The sequence below is a fragment of the Rousettus aegyptiacus genome, unplaced genomic scaffold (assembly GCF_014176215.1).
Source record: "Rousettus aegyptiacus isolate mRouAeg1 unplaced genomic scaffold, mRouAeg1.p scaffold_m13_p_6, whole genome shotgun sequence".
NCBI classification, from domain to species: domain Eukaryota; kingdom Metazoa; phylum Chordata; class Mammalia; order Chiroptera; family Pteropodidae; genus Rousettus; species Rousettus aegyptiacus.
In genome coordinates this window covers 70,045,383-70,065,929 of record NW_023416309.1, presented here as the reverse complement: position 1 = coordinate 70,065,929, position 20,547 = coordinate 70,045,383, and the positions used below count along the sequence as shown (strand labels likewise).

The window sequence follows — 20,547 nt, the reverse complement described above, 5'->3', positions numbered from 1 at the left end:
AGATCATTAACAGCCCCATGGCATCCTTAAGAAGTTTAACTGTGGATCAGTGTTTACAATCCACAGGTTGCAACCTATTAATGGGTCTCAAACAGCATTTTTTTAAATTTAGATGTAATTGAAATATAACATATTAGTTTCAATTTTACAACATAATCATTCGATATGTGTATACATTGCAAAATGGACACCACAATAAGTTTAGCTAACATATGTCACCACACAGTTACAGTTTTTTTCTTGTAATGAGAATTTTTAAGATCTGATCTCTTAGCAATTTTCACATACGCAATATAATATTGTTCACTATAGCCACCATGCTGTACATTACATCCCCAGGACTTATTTATTTTATAACTGCAGGTTTGTACCTTTTGACCCCTTCACCCATTTCATCCTCCCCCCCGCCACCACCACCTTCTACTTGATGAAGCGAAATAGATCAAACTGTACCACATGTAATAAGGAAAGTATTGCTTCCTGAACCCAAAGACCCCTGGAGTATCCTTAAACCCTCTGCATTCACAGGACTCTGTATTTAAAGACTACTTTCCTGTTTTCTCATCATTTTCAAAGTTAACAATGAATCTTTAGTTAATACATAAAGAACAACTGTAAATCAACACTTGGCAGTAAGTCTCTGCACATTTTAAGTCTCTGCTTTGGCAGTTTCATTTCACTTTATAGCTAAACCGAAATAAATCCAATAAAACTTTTCCTGCCTTACTTGAGGAATAGTTTTGCTTGCAATTTCATGGCCTTTTTTTTCTGAAAAGTTACTTGCAATTCTATTTATTTTCTTTGCATTTTTTACAGTGAACATTTTTATATACAAATAACATGTAATGGCATTTTATCATTAAAAAATAATTCAAATAGTATAAAATATAGAGAGCAAAATATGAAGTCACCCTCTTTTCTACTCCAGGTACAGTTCTTGTCCAAGAGAGAACTCCTGTTCTCTATGTTTATATTTGTCCAAGTGCACACATAAAATATATCCAGTTTTAAATATTAGTGGATAATGCCAATTGACTGTCCCTTGTGAAACAAGATGGTTTCATGCCAATACATACATTGAAAACTTACTTATTTAATGCTTCATAGTATACTATGCTATAATTGTACTCCATTTTATTTAGCTATTTATCTGTTGTTGAGTATTAATTTGTTTCTTTTTTTCACAATACAAATATTCTTGGCCATAAGTCTTTATTGCATAAGTATATATATTTCTCTAGGCCAAATAAAAAGTATACTTGTTTGGTAGAACAACATGGCAGGCTGAATAATGCCTCTTCCATCCTCAAAGATAGTCATGACTTAATCTCTGGAACCTGTGAATTTTACTTCATATGGCAAAAGTGACTTTGTAGGTATGATCTTGAGGTAGGGAGATTATACTGGATCTTGAGGTAGGGAGATTATACTGGATAATCTATCTATGTGGGCCCTACATACAGTCACGTGGGTCATTAGAAGAGGAAAACAAAAGGTCAAACGAAGAAGGTCATGTGGAAGACAGAAGCAGAGGGGGTAGAAAAAGTTGAGATGATGTGGGGCCATGAACCAAGAAATGAGGCCAACTTCTAGAAGCTAGAAAAGTCAAGGAACAGATTCTTCCCTACAGCCTCCAGAGGGAACCAGCCCTGCCAACACCTTGTGCTTAGGACTTCCATCCTCCAGCACTGTAAGATAATAAATTAATTGTTTTAAGTCACTAAGTCTGTGGTAATTTGTTACAGAAGCAATCGAAAACTCATGTAAGCAATATGCTCTTTTAAAAATACAAATAATGCTCAATATCTGTTCAAAATGGTTGTTCTTATTTATAGTTGTGAATACTGCTTTTTTCACATCCTTGCCAATCTTAGATATTTACAATCATTTTAATTTTGCTCAATAAGAGAACAAAAATTTTTTCATTTTTTAAAAAGTTATAAATGGTTTCATTCTAATGACACTGAAAATCTTTTCAAATATATAGATTTTTTTCTTTTGTACATTTCTTCTTCAGGTTCTTTGTTGATTTTCTTATAAGATAGATTTTCTTGTATTGAATTACTTTTTTCATTATAAATTTTTCTGTTAATCACTTGGTTGTAAATATTTTCTCTTTATCATTTGACTTTTTACTTAATATCATCAAGAAATATAAAAATCAGATTTTATAATCAAATAATTTTGAAAATCTGGGACTACAGAGTTGAACAGACTTCTTTCCTATAGGACTTCTTAAGGCCTTTATTGTGTGACAAGTTTGACACTAAAAGTGATAGAGATAGCACAAGAAAATAAAACTTCAGATTATCTAACTTATGAATAGTGATGTAAGACATTTATATAAAATACCAATAAATCAAGTTTACCATGCCACTAAATGTTAAGTTTTCATATATGAGTATTTGTATAACAACAATATACTACCAGCTGATAAGTTTCTCATATATGTCTATTCATAGAACCATACCAACCATAGATCAAAGAAGAAAAGCTCTATAGTCATTTTGAGTTGTGTCCAAATGGCACTTAAAATAATTTAACATCAATTTCTTATTAAAACTCTTAGTAAAGTAGGAATAAAAGGATATTTGGATATTGTGCTTATTGTGCTAACAGATAGCAATTAATTCCAATCTAAGAGCAACACGTCCCAATAGTAAAGCATTGGAGGCATTCCCATCAACATGGAAAAAGCACAGTTGTGATCTCATTTATTACTATCATAAAAAAAGTGTCCTAGAATTTCTAGCCAATGCAATAAATGAAAAGTAGCTGTCGTCTAAATGTAAAATATCACAAAAGTGTATTATTATTCATAGATATCATAAAAATATAACAAAAATAAAAAGGAAGGGTTAAGGACCTATTACAAAATAATTTACAATAGCTTTCCCAGTATCAGCAGTAGCTAGTTAGAAAATACAATATTTTCAAAATAGCAACCAAACCGCAAGGTACAAATAAGCATAAATAAATTTGTTCAAACAATGTGAAGAAAACTACATATCTTTGTTGAAGGATATAAAATAAAATATGAATAGACAAATAAATACATATACCAACTATGTGTTTGGGAAGATTCAATGTTATAAGGATGTTGCTACTCCAAATAATATAAAAGTTAAATATAAATCTAATCTAACTCATTTAATTTTGGGTTTAGTTGTTTCTAATGTCATTAAAAGTTCACATCATGAGGCAGCTATTAAAGATTTAATAAGCAAAATGTGCAGCAGTATGAAGTTGGCTAAATAAATTATGGCTCACCAAAATGAGAGAAAATTGTGCATAATGTTTCTTAAAATTGTATTTTATAAAAATGATAATATCAAAAAGTTTAGGATATAATTTTCAGTGAAAATCAGGTTAAAAAATTTTATAAGCACTGACTGATGTGTGTATGAATATATGTTTTTACATATATGTATACATATGAATAAGCCAGACATGTATTTATTCATATATATTCATCTTTATATAAATTTATTATCTTTCTATTCCATGTCTCTCTGTTAGTCCACCTAACACACACACACACACACACACACACACACACACACACACATAATATACATAACTCATATTTGGTTCTGGGTAGTAAAATTATGTGTAATTCTTGTTTTCATCTTTATCTTCACTAAATATTTCACAATAAATATTCTTTCAACACAGTGTTACCTTGCAAAACAGTTAATATTGAGAGAAATGCAAATACAAATGAAATAGAAAAATTATCATAAGGTCAGATCAGTTTTTATGCAAAAGACCCGTCTAAACATAAAAATAAAGGATAATATCACCATATCTGGAAAAGGCTTATTAAATTTGACTACGTAAAAACTAAACTATGTATCATGGAATATTATAAATGAAATTTTTAAATTAAAAAGGTTAATATCTTTAGTATATAAAGAGCTCTTATAAATTGTACTAGAAATCTACCATTTGTTTCCCCTTTTTGCCCATTTATTCATTGCCCTTCCCCACTCTTTTTTCTGTGACCTGGGAAACACTTGCATCAGTTGCATCAAAAGTGCTCTCTTTATCTCTATCTCCCAATCACCTTTGGCCAATATGATCATCAGCAGAAGAGTGAGGGAGAGGGTGAGATCAGCGTACAGCAGCCCCCTTTATCCATGAAGAATACGTTCCAAGACCCGCAGTGGGTGCCTGAAACCACGGATAGTACCAAACCCTATATGTACTATTTTTTTTTTATACAAACATACTTACCTATAATAAAGTTTAATTTATAAATTAGGTACAGTGAGAGTTTAACAATAATACAATAAAACTGTTGTAACAATACTCTGTAATAAAAGTTATATGAATACGGTCTCTCTCTCCTCTCTCTCTCTCTGAATATCTCGTGGTATATTTATCCTTCTTGTGATGATGTGCAATGATAAAATGCCTTAAAGTCAAGAACTTTCACCTTTTCACTTAAAGGAAGCACTTCACTGCTTCTCTTTGCTAGAATCACTACTCTTGCACTTTGGGGCCATTATTAAGTAAAACAAGGCACAGAAACCACAGGCACTGATATCACAACAGTGTATCTGATAACCAAGACAGCTAAGTCATGAGCAGATAGCATACAGCATGGACAATGGGATGATTCACATTCCAGTTGAGATGGAACTAGATGGCACAACATTTCATCAAGCTACTCAGAATGATGCACAATTTAAAATTTACGAATTGTTTATTTCTGGAATTTTTCATTAATATTTTTGGACTGTGGTTGCTAATGGGTAACTGAAAGCAAAACTGTGGATAAGGTGGGGCTACTATATTCATCTCTTTGGCCCCAACAGGCCTCAGCTGAAGATCACAGCTCTTATTAGGTTTCCCTCTCCGCAGGGCGCTCTCTCTCTCATTCATTCTCATTCTCTCTCTCTCTGTCTCTCTCTCTCCAGGTTCTGCTAGCCATAACTTCCTCTTGTCCCTCCAGGCTCAGGAATGAAATGGAGCCACCCTAGCTCCATTCAGACCAATATTAATTACTAGCCCTGGGTGATGCACTATCTAAGGTTTCTTCAATCTACACTTTCATAAATAGTTCTCTTAGTTAGCTCTCCTCAAGTTAGCCAGTGTGATCTATCATCTTTCTTCCTGCAGGTACCCTGAGTAATCAGTAATCAAAAAGAAAAAAAAAACAGCTCATTAGAAATGTAGGCAAATTCGATTATTTTAAAAATGTGAAGGAAATAGTTTAATATCACTACATAGTGAAATGCACATATATACTCACATAATTCATATGTGAGTATATATGTGCATATCACTATGTAATATGCACATATATACTCGCATATGAATTAAACCAATGTTATAATACCATTTACAGTTTGTCAAATTGATTTAAAATTTTTAAATAATGTTACCAGATGTTGAAGAAGATATAGACTCAAATCAAATACTAATGACTGAAACAGGAATTTCTGGGAAAGCTGATAATATATACTAAGAACACCAAAAATATTCCTTCCCTTGGGGCCAGCAAATTCACTTCCAGGAATATTGTCGTGAAGAACTAATCTAAGATTTTCACAAAGATTTATATAGAAGAATGTCCAGCAAAGCATTATCCATATGGTAAATTTATAGAAATGACCTGGGTTTCCAGAAATTAAGTATGTTTTGCATAAATTTTGGTTCATCCATTTATTAGGATACAGACTTTAAAAATTCTGTCCCAAGATAGCTAGTGACTTTCTCTTATTCCTCTTTGTAAAGTGACCAATAAGTTCCTCCTATACTATCTTTGAAATATATTCCAAATCCAATCATTTTTCAGCATCTCCACTATAAATGCTCTGGCCCAAGTGACCTCACTCTCTTGCCTTGATAACTACACAGCCTCCCCTTTTTCTCCTTTGTGTCTGCTCCTGCCCTGTCCCGGTAGGTCCACACCACAACAAGTTCTCACAGCAAAGCCGGCTCATTCCACTTCCTTCCTAAAACCCTCCGATGGCTTCCCATTTATATTAGAATGAAATAAACACTTTTCCATGGCTCTGGATCCCCCTCAGTCTGGCCCTCACTGCCTCTCCTTTCTCATCTCCACCACTCTCCTGACCTCCACACTCTACACAGTGGCCAAGCTTGTTCTATTTTTGGCCTCTGTGCTTGCAGATTCATCTGCCTGGAACAGTCGCCCTGAAGACTGCTATAGAGTTGCCTCTTTCCATCATTTCCTTCCCAACTGAAATGTCAGGTTCTCATAGTGGCCTTCCCAGACCTCCCTTTCTGGATAAAGTGATACTACTCCTCAAGAATCCTCTAGCCCATTAGCCCTGTTTTTTTTTTTCTTCAAAGTATTATCACTCTCCAAATCAAAAGTTGACATTTTTGTTGTCTATCTCCCCCATCTGAATGAGCAAAAGGACTTTGTCTTTCATATTTGTCAGTTTCCCCATTTGCTATATGAATACACATTTAATCACCTCACAAAATCTTATCGCTTGCCCTCTGTGTGCCAGGCACTGTTCTGGATGCATGTGATGCACCCATGAACAAAGACACCTGTTTCTATGAAGCTTCCTTTTTGTCACAGGGACAGGCGAAAGACAAGAAGTATAATGAAAAGGTAATTTGTACAATATATTAGTACATGGCAAATGCTGTGGAGAAAGGAAAAACATAGAGTAGGGAGGTGCTCTGGAACAGCTGGGGAGGGTGGTAGCAGGTTGCATTATTAAAAAAGGTGATCAGTGTGGGCCTCATTGAGAAGAAGAAGTTCGAAAATCTGAAGAAGAGCGAATTCATCAGGTGTATACCTAGGAAGAGCAGTCAAGGCCAAGGCAGCAGCCAGAACGAAAGCCTTAGGGGCAGGAGCGGGATGAAGGGAGTGGAGTATGCATGATGTTTGCTTACTCAAATGTCTGCCATCTTCTGAGAAATGTTTCCTCCATCCCTGTGTTCCTGTTAGTGCCATATTACTTGCCCCATGGTCACTGACTATAGGACCCCCACCTAACTAAATAAGATCACTTCCCAGGGCCTTTTTATTTTATTTTACATTGAAGAAAAAGTCTCCTTTCTTTCTGGTTGCAAAGTGAACAATGTGAACCTGGAGGTGCTGGCACCCATTTGCTCCATTCAATCATCCAGTGCATACTGGATGAGTACCTACTGTGTGCCAGTTTCTGTTCTAGGCACTGAGGCTACAGTGGTTAACAAGAGACATGGAGTTCCTATTCTCATAAAGAAGAGGAATGTAGTAATTCAACAGGAAAAAGTAATGATCTCCGTCACCTTGAGTTCTGTGGAGATCATCAGTGAGCTCAGACAAGAAATGACTAGAAAGGGGAAGTTGCCAGGAGAGTCTTTCCAAGGAGGGACTTTTGAATTGAGATCATGATGGATGAGAAGGGATCAGCCATGCAAAAGGTTTAGGAAGACGTGTTCCAGGCAGAGGTCCTGAGGTGGGAATGAGCTTGGTAATCAACATGCTGGGAGGAGGTGGCTGTGGCTAGATATTAGTGATAGTTGGAGAAAGTGACCCAAGTTGAAGTCAGAGAGGTAGATCATGTGCCTTGTAACATGAGGAAACGGGTATGCAAAAAACAAACAAACAAACAAACAAACAAACAAACATGCATAGGTAGTAGCAGAAACAAGAAAAGTTCTGGACAGTCCAGCAAATGTTCAAAATGTAGTTTCATATTTAACAGCCAGCCAACCCCAAACTCATCCTCCCCAGATACATGAATGAGAAAATCCCCCTTTGTACTTTAGCTGGGTTTTCTGTCACTAAAACCAAAAGAGTTATGATTAATATATAGATATATATGAATATAAAAATGACTAGAAGGAATTACATTAAAATATTAACGACGACATATCTGGGTTATAGAATTCAATTTCATTTTTATACATTTTATATTTTTTTAATTCAGTACATTGAACATAATTAAAATATTTTTAAATTGTCATTTTTTTGTTTCTGATTGTATTTACTCACTTTGTCCTCTTTCACCCAATGGAGATCACTATGACGGGTGTGCCAGCTCACCTCCAACATCTGTGCTGTCCTTCATTCCTGCCCCTGACAAGTTTGTCATGACCAAATGTGAAAAGAGTTGCAAAGAGCATCTTCTTAGATATTTCTATTAGTCACTAGAAAAAGATCTTCGCTCATAGATTTCTAGACCTAGGAGCATTCCAAATTTACGTGGCACAAGGATCTAATCTTTGAAATTAAGATTCTTCCCCACTTACAAAATCAGCTTCAGAAGCAAGTGCTTTTGAAGTCATAGGCTTCTCAGTGATAGTCACAAAAAATCATAAATCCACCTCATACACATTTATGACACAATTTCACTTGGTGATTAATGAGTCCCCCTGCTCCCAATTTACAGATGAAAGTGCTGAGGTCTAGAAAGTTTCAGTGACTTGCCAAATCAACACTTTCAGCCCTATCTTTCTAGAGCAGTGAAACTTAAAGCAAAGAGCAAACCCATATGCATGCAGGGACAGCAACTGCACAGTTTGTGCCTAGCTTTCTGTCTGAATTATTTCTTGGCAAAAAATGCTACTTTGCTATCCGGACAGTCAAGTGTAGTTAGAACAAGCTCATGGAACAAAGCAGTTTAATTAAAGAAAAAAAAAATTAGTTGGGTTACTGTGCTATTCTCTTCAATCCAGGATAGAAATTAATTTATAATAACCTTATCTTTTATTCATGGCAAGCTGCATATTTCAGAGTATGTTGGCCTCCTTATATTTTTCAGTTGAATGTAAAATAATTGTGTGTTTCTAATGGGCTGAGAGTCCGTTAAAGTGCTGAAAGAACATAGCTGAGTCTTGGCTAACCATTCAGGGAAGTCTGAAACCACTAGGGGGTAGCTTTGGTTTCCTTCTGATGAGTCATGATATTTAAAATTCAGAAGGCTGCTGCAGGCTTCAAAGCAGCGCTTTCAGATTGATCACTCCAGAGCCTAACTCCATTAGTGGCCGAGGACAAAGAAAGCCCATTCATTTTCCTCTAACAACTTCCTTCTCTTTTCTTAGACCAACCTGACAGAGCTGAAGTCATTTGGATCTCCACCTCTGGCTGTCAGCAATGTCAGTGCTGCGGTGATGGCACTCATGGCCCCTGAAGGAAAGGTGCCCAAAGACCGGAGCTGGAAGGCTACTAAAGTCGTCATGGCCAAAGTGGATGGTTTCCTGGACTCCTTAATCAACTTTGACAAAGAGAACATTCATGAGAACTGCCTCAAAGCCATCAGGCCATATCTACAGGACCCTGAGTTCAATCCAGAGTTCGTAGCCACCAAGTCTTATGCAGCTGCAGGCCTGTGCTCTTGGGTCATAAATATTGTGAGGTTCTATGAGGTATTCTGTGATGTGGAACCCAAGCGCCAAGCATTGAGCAAAGCCACCTCGGACCTCACAGCTGCCCAGGAGAAGCTGGCAGCCATTAAAGCCAAAATCACTGTAAGTGAAGCCAGAGACCCTGACCCTGCTAAGCAGCTTCTAATACAAACAACACTCTCTACCATTTCCCTGTGCCTAATGTCCTGATTTTTAAAGAGAAGTGGGAAAACCAGATTGTTATGAAAAGTCTCCTGATTTTTCAGTAGAGGCAACTTTTTACATTTCTTTCTCACTCTATAATTCAAACAAGACAAATCCACTGGACCGTTGGTTTTTGCTTTGCCTCTAAAAGTTTTTCTCCTTTTCCGCTAAGGAAAGAAAAGATGAAAAGTAGATACGTATAACAGATGAACAATATTATCCATGGAGTCAACTGTTTTCTTATTAACTAGAAGTGAATTTAGCATTTTTATACATCTGGTAGTTAAAAATAAAAGGCCAAATATTTGAGATTCCTTTTCACCTTTGAAATGTTAGGTTTAGCCCCCTAATCTCAACTTTTGCACCTATTATCTTCAGTTCTGGCCAACTGTCCTCCTGTATCACTCTCAGCAGTGTAGACATGTGGGCCTGTTAGGCATATTTTATGTTATCTGCATTGTTTTATGAAAGCTTTTAAAAGCAAGTGCTTTGGGGGATGACCTCGACCATAAATATAAAATTATGAGGGTCATTAGTTTTTATTAACCTCTTCTTGATATTTGATCCTATCTGCTTCACCCAGGATTGGGGGATGAAGGTAATTTTGAATTCACATCTATCTAAGAGAGATTTCTCTTGATTTTTACCTTCGCTATTGAAATGAATACTACCAAAGTGGTAGGTAGAAATCAGAGCCCTGTAAGATAGCATAGCAGCTAAAGATCCATTGGCAGATTTCATTCCAATCCAAGCTATAATACTTGCTGATATGTGACTTTTAGGAAGGTCTTTAAAATGCCTAAATTTCAATTTCCTGGAGTAAAGCGGATACATTAATATCCCCGCATCATTCGAGGAGAGAATGCCTATAAAGTAAACCTTCCAAAGCCTGGCCCATGGTAATACAGGGAGCTGCTGCCATGACATTGGTTATGACGATGGTTACGATGACCATATCTGCTATATCTCTACTCTCCTCCTGCTTTCTCTCCTTCTCTTTGGGGTACATGGGCTCTCACATGCACATACAAGCCCTGGTAATCAATCATTACTGTGATCTGTTCACTCCAAAGCCTTCCCCAGATCTTTCATTTCTACACATGCATTCTGGGCAAATATATTCTTGCTGTACATATCTCATGATGATAAAAAAGAGTTTTACAAATTGTGAAAAAATAAGAGTGTAGTCATGCCACACACTTCATGCCATGGGTTTATTGATTGTCAGATTAACTTCTATGGCTAAAAGCAATAGTTCAAGGATCATTGCAACCAGTCTCTCTATAAAGAAAAGATACTTTTTGGTAAAGTAACTAATCCTCTCTCGATATGTTTGCTTTATAAATCCAGATGTTTCTGGGCCAGTTTGCTTAAAACAGGTGATAATCACCATAACAGTGGCCCTCTTCAAAGAATACCAAATGCAAAACACCATAACAACCCCAAGACTGCTTTTTCAGGTAAAATACCTCCCGATAATTTTAATAATCTTCAGTCTCTCCCAGAATAGTGTTACAGAACTGCATTTTCGAAGATCTCCTTACCCAAGTTATTTTAACTAAAGCAACATTTGGTGCAAAGGCAATGTTTTCAAATGTTTATACCTTTTCAGTAGCCAACATTCACATGATGGGCCCACTCAACCTGTGAAAGCAATAAGAATATTTTAAAATACTTGGCTACCTTATGAAGGCACTTCTTTTCTGCCAAAATATTTCTTGAAAAAATTGTGTTCTTGCTTTTAACAACCTCCTCTCTATCCTTTGCTTATCCACATGCTTATCAACATCCCAAGAGCTTGGGCACTCCCACATTAAAAGCAGAGGGCATGCACTAACTAGCACTCATCGCTAATGCAGAGGTGCACCCAGAGTGAGGAAATTCCTCCCTATGTGTCACTGAAACCATTACTAGTCTTATCCAGTTGCACTCCACCCAAGCTTTACTTTTTAGGATTTCAGGATAACTCCAAGTAAGTTTTAAGTTCAAGATGCATAAAATTTTTTTAAAAGCATATTTCAAAACAAATTATACAATATACTTTCAATGTAATTATACATATAATTATAATACATAACAATATGAATAGGTGGTAGATTTTGGATGGTGTTTGTGTATCTGTACTTTCTTTTTTTTCTATAGTTAACATACTATATGATACTGTTAGACAATTCATAAAAATAATAGTCAGAAAAACAAGTAAGGCATTTTCATTGAGCATAATAAGAAATGACAGTCTCCTGCCCTTTTAATATTTCATCTGTTTGAACTGATTGCTGATGCCATTCAGAGCTTGCTACCTAGTAGCTTAAATGTGTTTTATTTGGCCCGCACATAGTATTTGAAAATGACTTAATTAATTGCCAGTATTTAAAACGATAGGAGCTTCTTGTAAAAATACAAGAAATAAAATAATCAGAAAATTTCCAGATATCATTAATTGACCCTGGAGTTAAGCACTGGCTTCCCATTCAAGCAGACAACTTTTATCATATTCCCCATATTCGCATTTTTTTCCAACACTAGATTCATCTGACTAGTTTACACTATATTCCTGGCCTCCACTCATTTTAATTTCTGACTTCTATCTACAAACTATGCTGGCATTTCTATTCTTAATGTATCTTATTCGGGCAGTTAACTTTCTTCTGGATGAGACTGTAAGGTATTCATCTCTATGTCTTCCCAGTATAATTAAGGTAACTATATTTAGTTGACATAACCTTTATTTCTTGTTCTGTCACATAGAGGCAGCATCCTGGGGCCCTCTGTTTTCAAGACAAAGTTATTACTCTTTCCTTTAGCTCTCCTCCCTACCTTCTACCTCTCAACTTCTGTTATCATTACTATTGCTTTTTAATCAACAGGACAGAAAATACTTACTTTCTGTTCTATAACCAAAAGTAAGTGTTCTATGCTCTGTTACCTGAATGATTCTGAAAGCTGAAAAATTAGAAATTTCATTCATATTCTGTGAAGATGTCTATATTGTTCATAGCAGATCTAAGTGGCACACTATAATTACATTGCCTGTCTTATACAAACTTTTTTTTCACCTCAGAGTTTCTAGTTTTCTTTATATTTTACTCTTCCATTAGTTCTTTGGGCATAGCCTTAATTACTTTTCAACTCTGCATCTAATCTAGTTTACTATCAAGTCACTCTTTGCCCCCAAGACTTTTCTTTCTTACCCCTAACTCAGAGCTCTAACCAGTATTAACCCATTTCACTGCTTTCAGTTGGTTGGTTCCAGTGACTTCTAGACTCCATGCCTTCTCCTTTCTGGATTTCTTCTCTTGTTTTGCTATAGCTCATTCTTAAGTAACTTTCTCATAAATATTGATAATAAGAGGTAAATTTTCTTAATAGTTCCAGTCTGGAAATGTCTTTATTTTTAAACTGAACTAACAATTTTGCTGAGTATTCTGAATTGCTCATTTTTCCCCTTAGAACATTGAATGTTTTATCTTCTCATCTGGTGGGAGGTCTGATGAACAGTCAAGGTCCCATTCTTTTGTTGGTGCTTTATATTTATCTTTTTTGGTAGTCTTTCAACTTTTTTCTTGCTGTTTGAAACTTTACATTGATATGCTCAGCTGACATCCTTTTTTTATTCATTGTGCTTGGCATGTGGAGACTTTTCTTCAGCTCTAAAAATTATTTTGTATTATTTCTATAGTAATCTCCCTTCTGTTTTCTTTTTAGTTTTATTTTCAGGAACATGTATTGGTTAGTTATTAGACCTCCTGGTGAGTCCTCTATTTCTTTAATCTTTTTTTCACTTCATTTTCTTTTACTTTATAGATTTCCTCAAATTTATCTTTTAACCCTTCCCTGGAATTTACTATTTTCTACATTAACAATAATAATTTCCACAACATTTTTTGTTGTTGTTTTCTATTTCTTTTACTAGGATCCTCTTCCTGTTTTATGGATGAAACATTGTGAATCTCTCTGAGAAACTAGTTGTGAAGGGTTTTATGCTTGTCTTTTTCATGACTGAAGTTGTATCTTTTACCCAGGGCATATTTTTCTTCTTATTTACCTTAACTTAGGCTTTTATCAAATATCTTCTTGTTCTTTCATGTTTATAAGAGTAGTGATCAAAAGCTGATTATAGCTTTGCAAGTGAGGTGAGAGCAGAGCTGGTCGACTCACAGAATTTTCTTTCAAGATCTGCTGAGTTATGTTGGATGTATCCTAGATACCAGGATATATTGTGTTTTCTCTAGCACTGTTGAATCTCTTGCCTGGTGACAAAGATCTCTGGTGGCATTGCATACTGGGCATAGAAATGGAGATATGGGGTGGAGAATTAATAACTTCCAATTAACTCTCTTGTTTTCAACACTCCCCTCAGTCACACCTGACATTTCCAAGTCCCCAGGGTACATGAGACTTTTCAGGGCTGATCGGCTTCCCTTTTGGTAAACTGAGGCCAACTCTAGGTTGCAGCTTCCTCTGCCTTGCTATGGCAGCTTCCAATCCTCTGTCAATATGGTCTTCCATAAATGTATTAGAATCCCTCAACATTTGCTTGGTGTTATGGGCTGATGACTTTTATGTTACTTCACAATCATTTTAGACAAATCTTGGGAAGAAGAAGAAGTAAAGGAATGTAGCCAGTCTGTCATCATTAATTGGATGCCTCTTGACCTCAACACCTCACCACAGTTTTCAAGCTATTTTGGTCCTTAATTCATTTCTCTTTTGACTTGGTAATGACCAACGGAGCAGTCTGAACCCAAGTTACTGCATAAATATAAAGTGCATTTTGAGGTATTTGCCATGTGTCTTCATGTATACAAATATGTATTTGGAGGTCAACAAAAACTATGTGCCTTAATTCTAAATTCTTAATAAATTTAGATAAAATACAAACCACATCTTTTGAAAAAAATGTTCCTATACTTTGGGATAATGGAAGAGAATGATGAGGTTAAATAAAAGTTATCCTGTACTCCCTAGGACATTAAAGCAAGGGGAGGACTTAGGTTGCAGGAAGCCCAATCCCAGACTGTAGACCTGCTGCAGCAGACAACGCACGTGTGCCTTCCGGGCCTCCCTGGGATCTTTCTGGCCATTTTCAGGCCCCAGGCTTCGGCTGGTTTTTGCTTCTAAAAGCAGCACCTGTACCTTTTTGGTAGGCTACTAGAACCCATTTTTCACCAAACACAAGGAAAAACAGAAAGTATGCACCCTCCCCTATATTCATCACCCTTCTTGGCCCTGAACCAATGACTAAGGTGCTGGAGTAGGAAATATCTGCTCCCTCACTTGGGTCAGGACTGTTCTGGACTTCCGCTCCACCCTCTTGCTGCAGGATCTGGCTGAAGTCCCCACTGGGACTCTATGTAAGATCACCCCTAATTTGCCTTTCTCTCCTCCCCTGCCCAGCCCTTCCCAGTCCCTTACAGCTTTCTTGAAGGGGAGCTTCCTTAAAAATCTCCTACACACAAGTTCGAACTCAGAAGCACTGAGGTAACTGGGGCTGGAATTACTGACAAACCTTTTGTTCCTTCCTGAATAGCAACTTAATGAAAACCTGGCGAAACTCACAGCCAAGTTTGAGAAAGCCACAGCAGACAAACTCAAATGTCAGCAAGAAGCTGAAGTGACCGCAGGCACCATCTCCCTCGCAAATCGCCTGGTGAGTGTGAGCCTCAGCAGCCCAACTTTAATTATATTAGCAGAGCTTGTCAAGTGCTGTAGAAGTGCAAAATAGATGAGCGCTATTTTGACTTGGGGGAAAATATTAAAATGTGCTGTGATGCAGGGAGAAAAGTGTGAATGTACACCCTGGTCTGGTTGAAGTTTTCCTACAGAGATGGTTGGGAGGATGGGGACACTGGGTCTGCCAGGCAGCCCATGAGAGACGTGACATGCTTACATTTGTGTGTACCTACCAGAGGAAGCAGTAAAGAACAAAGCCAGAATGTGACAGACAAACTCTGAAGCTCTTACCTGTGTGATGTTTGATAATAAGCGTGTGGCCGGGATTAGGAACTGAGATAGAAGCAGAAAAGAATGCGATTTATTAACCCTTAACATTTCTGAACATGACCTTACCTATACACACATGCACACGCGTGCACACACACACACATACACACACGCACAGGCTCTGGCCTCCCTGAAAGAATAAATCTGAAGGTCAGAGCAGGGTACTTGTATTACAGGGGCCTGTTGCTGCATATCAAATTACTCTACAACATATAGATTTAACATAGAGATAACCATTTCATTAAATCTCACAAGGTTGTGGGTCAGGAGTTTGGGCAAGGTTCAGCTAATAGCTTATTCTACTCTATGTGCCAACTCAGACCACTTGACATTATTCAGCTGGTGGCTAAGCTGGTCTGAAGGGCACCTAATGACCTTCTTTACATACACCTTGGCAGGAAGGACTTCAAGAATGGGGTCTGCTGGGCCCCTCTCTTTAATTAGGTAATCTCAGGTCTCTCCAGCAGGATAGTCAAATGTCTTTCATGATGTCTCAGGGCTCCAAGAATAAGTATTCCAAGAGACAGGAAGCAGAAGGTCCCAGTCTCTCAAGACCTGGGAATGAAAGCCAGCACAACGTTACTTCCACTGTGTTCTACTGGGCAAAGCGATCACAGAATAAGGAGATAGAGCATAGACACCAAGTCTTGATGAGAGATGTGTCAGAGAATTCACAGCCTTTTAAAACCCCCCATGGTTAATATTTCTCATCATAAATCAGCTAAGATCTTGCAAAGTAGGGTCCACTGGATGTGATTTCTCTTCAACTGTGAGCCTTTACAACACCTTCCCCACCAATAAAGAAAAGTGGAAATCATACCTTTTTTTACATATAGTCCTGCCACAGTTACTTATATAACAAAATCAGATTTTCTAGATAGGGAGAAATGAGAAATAACAATCACTGAACTGAGCTGTGCTTTAGTGAAAAGAGACTATACCATAAGCCTGTGTCTGCAGTTGTTGGCTGAACCCGCTGCTGCATAGCTCTGAGATGATCAGTTTAGCTAAACAGTTTGGTTTAGAGACAGCTCCTCTGCAAACATTGCAAGAAGTGGTTCAGGGCTCTGAAGCCACCCTGCCTCTACTGACCTAGAGGTTCTGGTGAGATACTTCAACTTTCTGTTCTTTATCTGCGTCATATAAAAATGGGCATGGGAATGGTTGGGTTGGCAAATCCCTAAGATCTCTCCCAGCTCTGACATACTATAATGCCATCTTTCAAGGAAGAAAAAAGGATAAATCACAAAAAGCTAAGCTCCGTCATACACCTAACAGTTCTCTTTGGAAAAGGTGTCTCATCTCCACAGCGAGGGATGCCCCTGAAATGGGGTGCCAAAGCAGTTCCAGACAGAATCAAGACTTGGTCTGCAGTCTTGTTACTCTGTACACACCCATGTTCCTGTATCTCTAACTCTGTGTCTTAATTACCATGTCTATCTTCCCACCTACTGCGAATTACTTATACTGCATGAAATTAATTTTATTTATTTTCATAACCGAGCATTTGGAGAGAAGATGGGAGAGGTGCATGATTTTCTAATATGTTTTGCGGACTAGGCACTGTGCTAAGTGATTAATATACACAGCCATATTTAATCTTTTCAACAACCTTTTGAGGTGGGCGGTCCATCCCCATACCTATAAGGGCAGAGCCTGGAAGCCAGCATTTAAAATGTGACATCGATCCATAGCTCACATAATGTACAGCACAGAACAGGGGCTTATTTACTGAAATGTTTGCTGCAGCCAGTACAAATTTCCAGTGATCAAAAGGGCCACATAAATGATATTCTGAGCCTTCTGCTATTTAACGTGTACTGTGTGCCTCTGTGACTGAATCCATGGCTCTATCTAGCCCTCGGTGTGACAAGTCTTCTCTTCTCTCTGGCCTTTGAAAATGGTAGGTAGGAGGACTTGCTTCTGAAAACGTGAGGTGGGCAGATGCTGTGCAGAACTTCAAACAACAGGAAAGGAAATTATGTGGAGACCTTTTATTTATTGCTGCTTTCATTTCATACCTTGGCTTCTTTACAAAGAAATACCGGCAAAGCCTCATGGACAAGACCTGGAGACCTTACTTGAGCCAGCTGAAAGTACGTACAGCCAGAATTTATCTTGCCCACATCAGCCTGTGGGTACCAATGAGCTCACATGGTAATAATAACCCACATCTTCTAGTCCTTTCTTGCATACTTTCTCCCACCACCACTTGAGCATCCCCTAATGAACTCTGGGATTCAGGAGTGATACATATGCACCCACGTCCTTCCACATTGCTCTGTATTGCTATCCACTGCCCTCTAGGCCACCTGGAGACAGCGTCTCTCTTCTTAATGGGGCCCTGCATGGGAAGCCTGGTCTGCTGCTCGGCAGGCTGTCTCCTGGCATGCCTCAAAATGGTAAAACCTGAGCAGAACCAAAACCACTTTGTGTTTCCTTCGAAGCTCATTGTTCTTTAGCCAAACTTCGGAGTAGCAGCAGGGGCAAGGCCCCTTTTCCAGATTCTGCATTGCATCTTGTTACTTGGCCTCAAACCTGCATAGTCTGTGCCCTTCATTCACAGACTGCCCTTATGAAAACTTTACGTACTCCTGTCTTGAGTACTCAGCTTGTCCTATTAGTATAAATTGATAGAATTTACTTCCAACTTCTCCTTCTACACTGACATGATAAAGTGAGGAAATGCTAGTTCCTGACTGAAGGGGGCTCAGGGTTGTGTCTGGAGTAGATAGTCAGAATAATACTTAATATTACCTTGACACTTCTACATCACTCAAAGTCCTCAATCCACAAATATTCACTGAGTATTCAACACGTCCAACAACTCCACAAAGAAGGAGCTGCAAAAGACATTCCAGACCAGAACGCCTATGGGAAGTTCATAGTCCAATGTAGATGAGTTCATAACAAGCAGCTACAGCAAGGATCAGTTCACTACATACAGTAAGGATTGTATTCCAAAATTCATCTGTAGATGTCTCCTTTGAACACAAAACCCATGTTGTTTAATGATGGTTGGTTTCATAAATGAACTCATGAAATCTCACTCTCCTGATGGTTTGTTGAATAGTGGTTTAAAAACTGTTACAGTATTAGGAAATCAACAAAAAATAAAGTTGCTGTTCATTTATATTGAATACTTGTGGGAAAGGAAACTGTTGAAAAGATGATCATTAACAGAGTAAATGAAGATAAGGAGCTAGGTGGCAGCTTAGCAAGGATTGTCCTGGCTTTGTTTGAGGTTCTTATGCATTTTTGTGCTATGGACCCTTGTGGCAGTCTGGTAAAATCTATGGATTCTTTTTCACAACAACAGCTTTAGTGCATAAGATAGAATATATAAGATTATAAAGGAAAAGAATTCTGTATGAATACACTTCTGATCACAGGATAAGAACCTCCAGTGGCAGATTTCCCTTTCAAAGTTTACTTGATGCTACAGTACTGGCCATTTGTACACTTAATAGGTATGATTAAAGGGACAGGAGAGGGTTCGGAGATATTTTCCTAAGGTAACTGCAAGACAAAGTGCAGAGAAGAGAGAGATGGAGGGGTTGAAAGACCATTATGCTAAGTGAAAGCCAGATACAAAAGGTCATATATTATATGATTCCATTTATGTGAAATATCCAAAATGGGTAAACCCATTGAGCTAGAAAGAAGAATAGTGGTTGTTAAGAGCTGGGGGTAAGAAAGAATGGGACCTAACTACTAATGGGTATGGAGATTCCTTTTAGGGCAATGAAAATGTTTCAGAACCAGATAGAGCTGATAGTTATACAACACTATGAATGTTACTTTAACTTTTTTTTAAAGTATCCCTGGTGAAAAATATTACTTGTACCAGAATTAAATGAGCTGAGAGAGGTCAACAGAGACAGAGAAGTAAGGGTCTGGTGCACACATAAGGGCTGTTAAGGGAAACAGAGAGGCCATGTGGAGGCGCACTCAGGCCTGGTTTGCTCACCAGCTTCCCGGTGTGTACCAGCAGAGTTGTTTTCAGAGAGAAGTCACGTAAGTAGCTCTGGGAGCGGGATGTTCTGGGCAAAGAGAAAGGTAAGCATCTACAGTTCTTTGTGATCTGGGCCTCTGTCAGCAAGTGGTGAAGCAGATGAGAGGAGAGAGTGGCTAGTGTGGGCCGGCACACACAGGAGAAAGCCCAGTAGACCTGGGCCCTGTTCATGAAGCATGCATGAGAAACACAGAAATTTAGTAAAGAAGTGACCCCATTAACATGGGTAAGGGCATAGAAGAGGCTATTGATTAAAATATAAATAATCTATGATAGAAATCCGATTAGGTGAATATACTGAAGAGCAAAGCGTCACATGGGCTGAATTTCTGCTGCTGTTCATCAGTTAAGAGAAAAAAGACTATCAAGACTTAAGAAAGCCTGCTTCCAGAAATAATTACATAGCCAGAAAAGCATTTTTCAGTGGGATTTTTATCTTACTTTTGAAGGAGTTGTATCATTTTCGTGAGCTTCCATGTATTCCACCCCCAGCTGAGAAAGCGTGCTTCTGTTCTGAATGTGGGTGGTATTTCTTCATCAGGTTCCCATTCCTGTCACCCCCACCCTGGATCCCCTGAGGATGCTGACAGATGATGCCGATGTGGCTGCCTGGCAGAATGAGGGCCTACCAGCAGATCGAATGTCCATGGAGAATGCCACCATCCTCATCAACTGTGAACGCTGGCCACTCATGGTTGACCCTCAGCTACAAGGCATCAAATGGATCAAGAACAAATATGGAGAAGATCTCCGTGTTACCCAGATTGGTCAGAAGGGGTGAGTGGCTTAGCATAAAACGTCCCACTTTTCCCATTTGGCAGGGGAAAAAAACTGTCACGAGTAAATCTTAAACCCCAGTAGTTTGTTTCTACCCTCCTGGTCCCTCCATGATGTCTCTCATGTTCTCCCTCCCATTTCACGATACATCTCAATGCAAGAGGCTTGGGTACTAAAGTCTCTGCTGTTTTTTCTCATTAGAAATCATATGGTCAGCCTCTTGA

At 38.1% G+C, this 20,547-nt stretch overlaps 1 protein-coding gene across 8 annotated transcripts in view; it reads left to right on the top strand.

Moving 5' to 3' along the window:
* The window catches only part of LOC107517402 (protein shisa-6), a 597,831-nt gene that overhangs the window by 505,854 nt on the left and 71,430 nt on the right, over positions 1-20,547 (top strand). For all 8 annotated transcript variants that reach the window (XM_036223917.1, XM_016158078.2, XM_016158077.2 and 5 more), the window contains 4 exons: positions 9,022-9,447; positions 15,059-15,178; positions 17,439-17,627; positions 20,088-20,323. In XM_036223917.1, the coding sequence (XP_036079810.1) occupies positions 9,022-9,447; positions 15,059-15,178; positions 17,439-17,627; positions 20,088-20,323 (971 nt within the window). The remainder of the gene's footprint in view (positions 1-9,021; positions 9,448-15,058; positions 15,179-17,438; positions 17,628-20,087; positions 20,324-20,547) is intronic.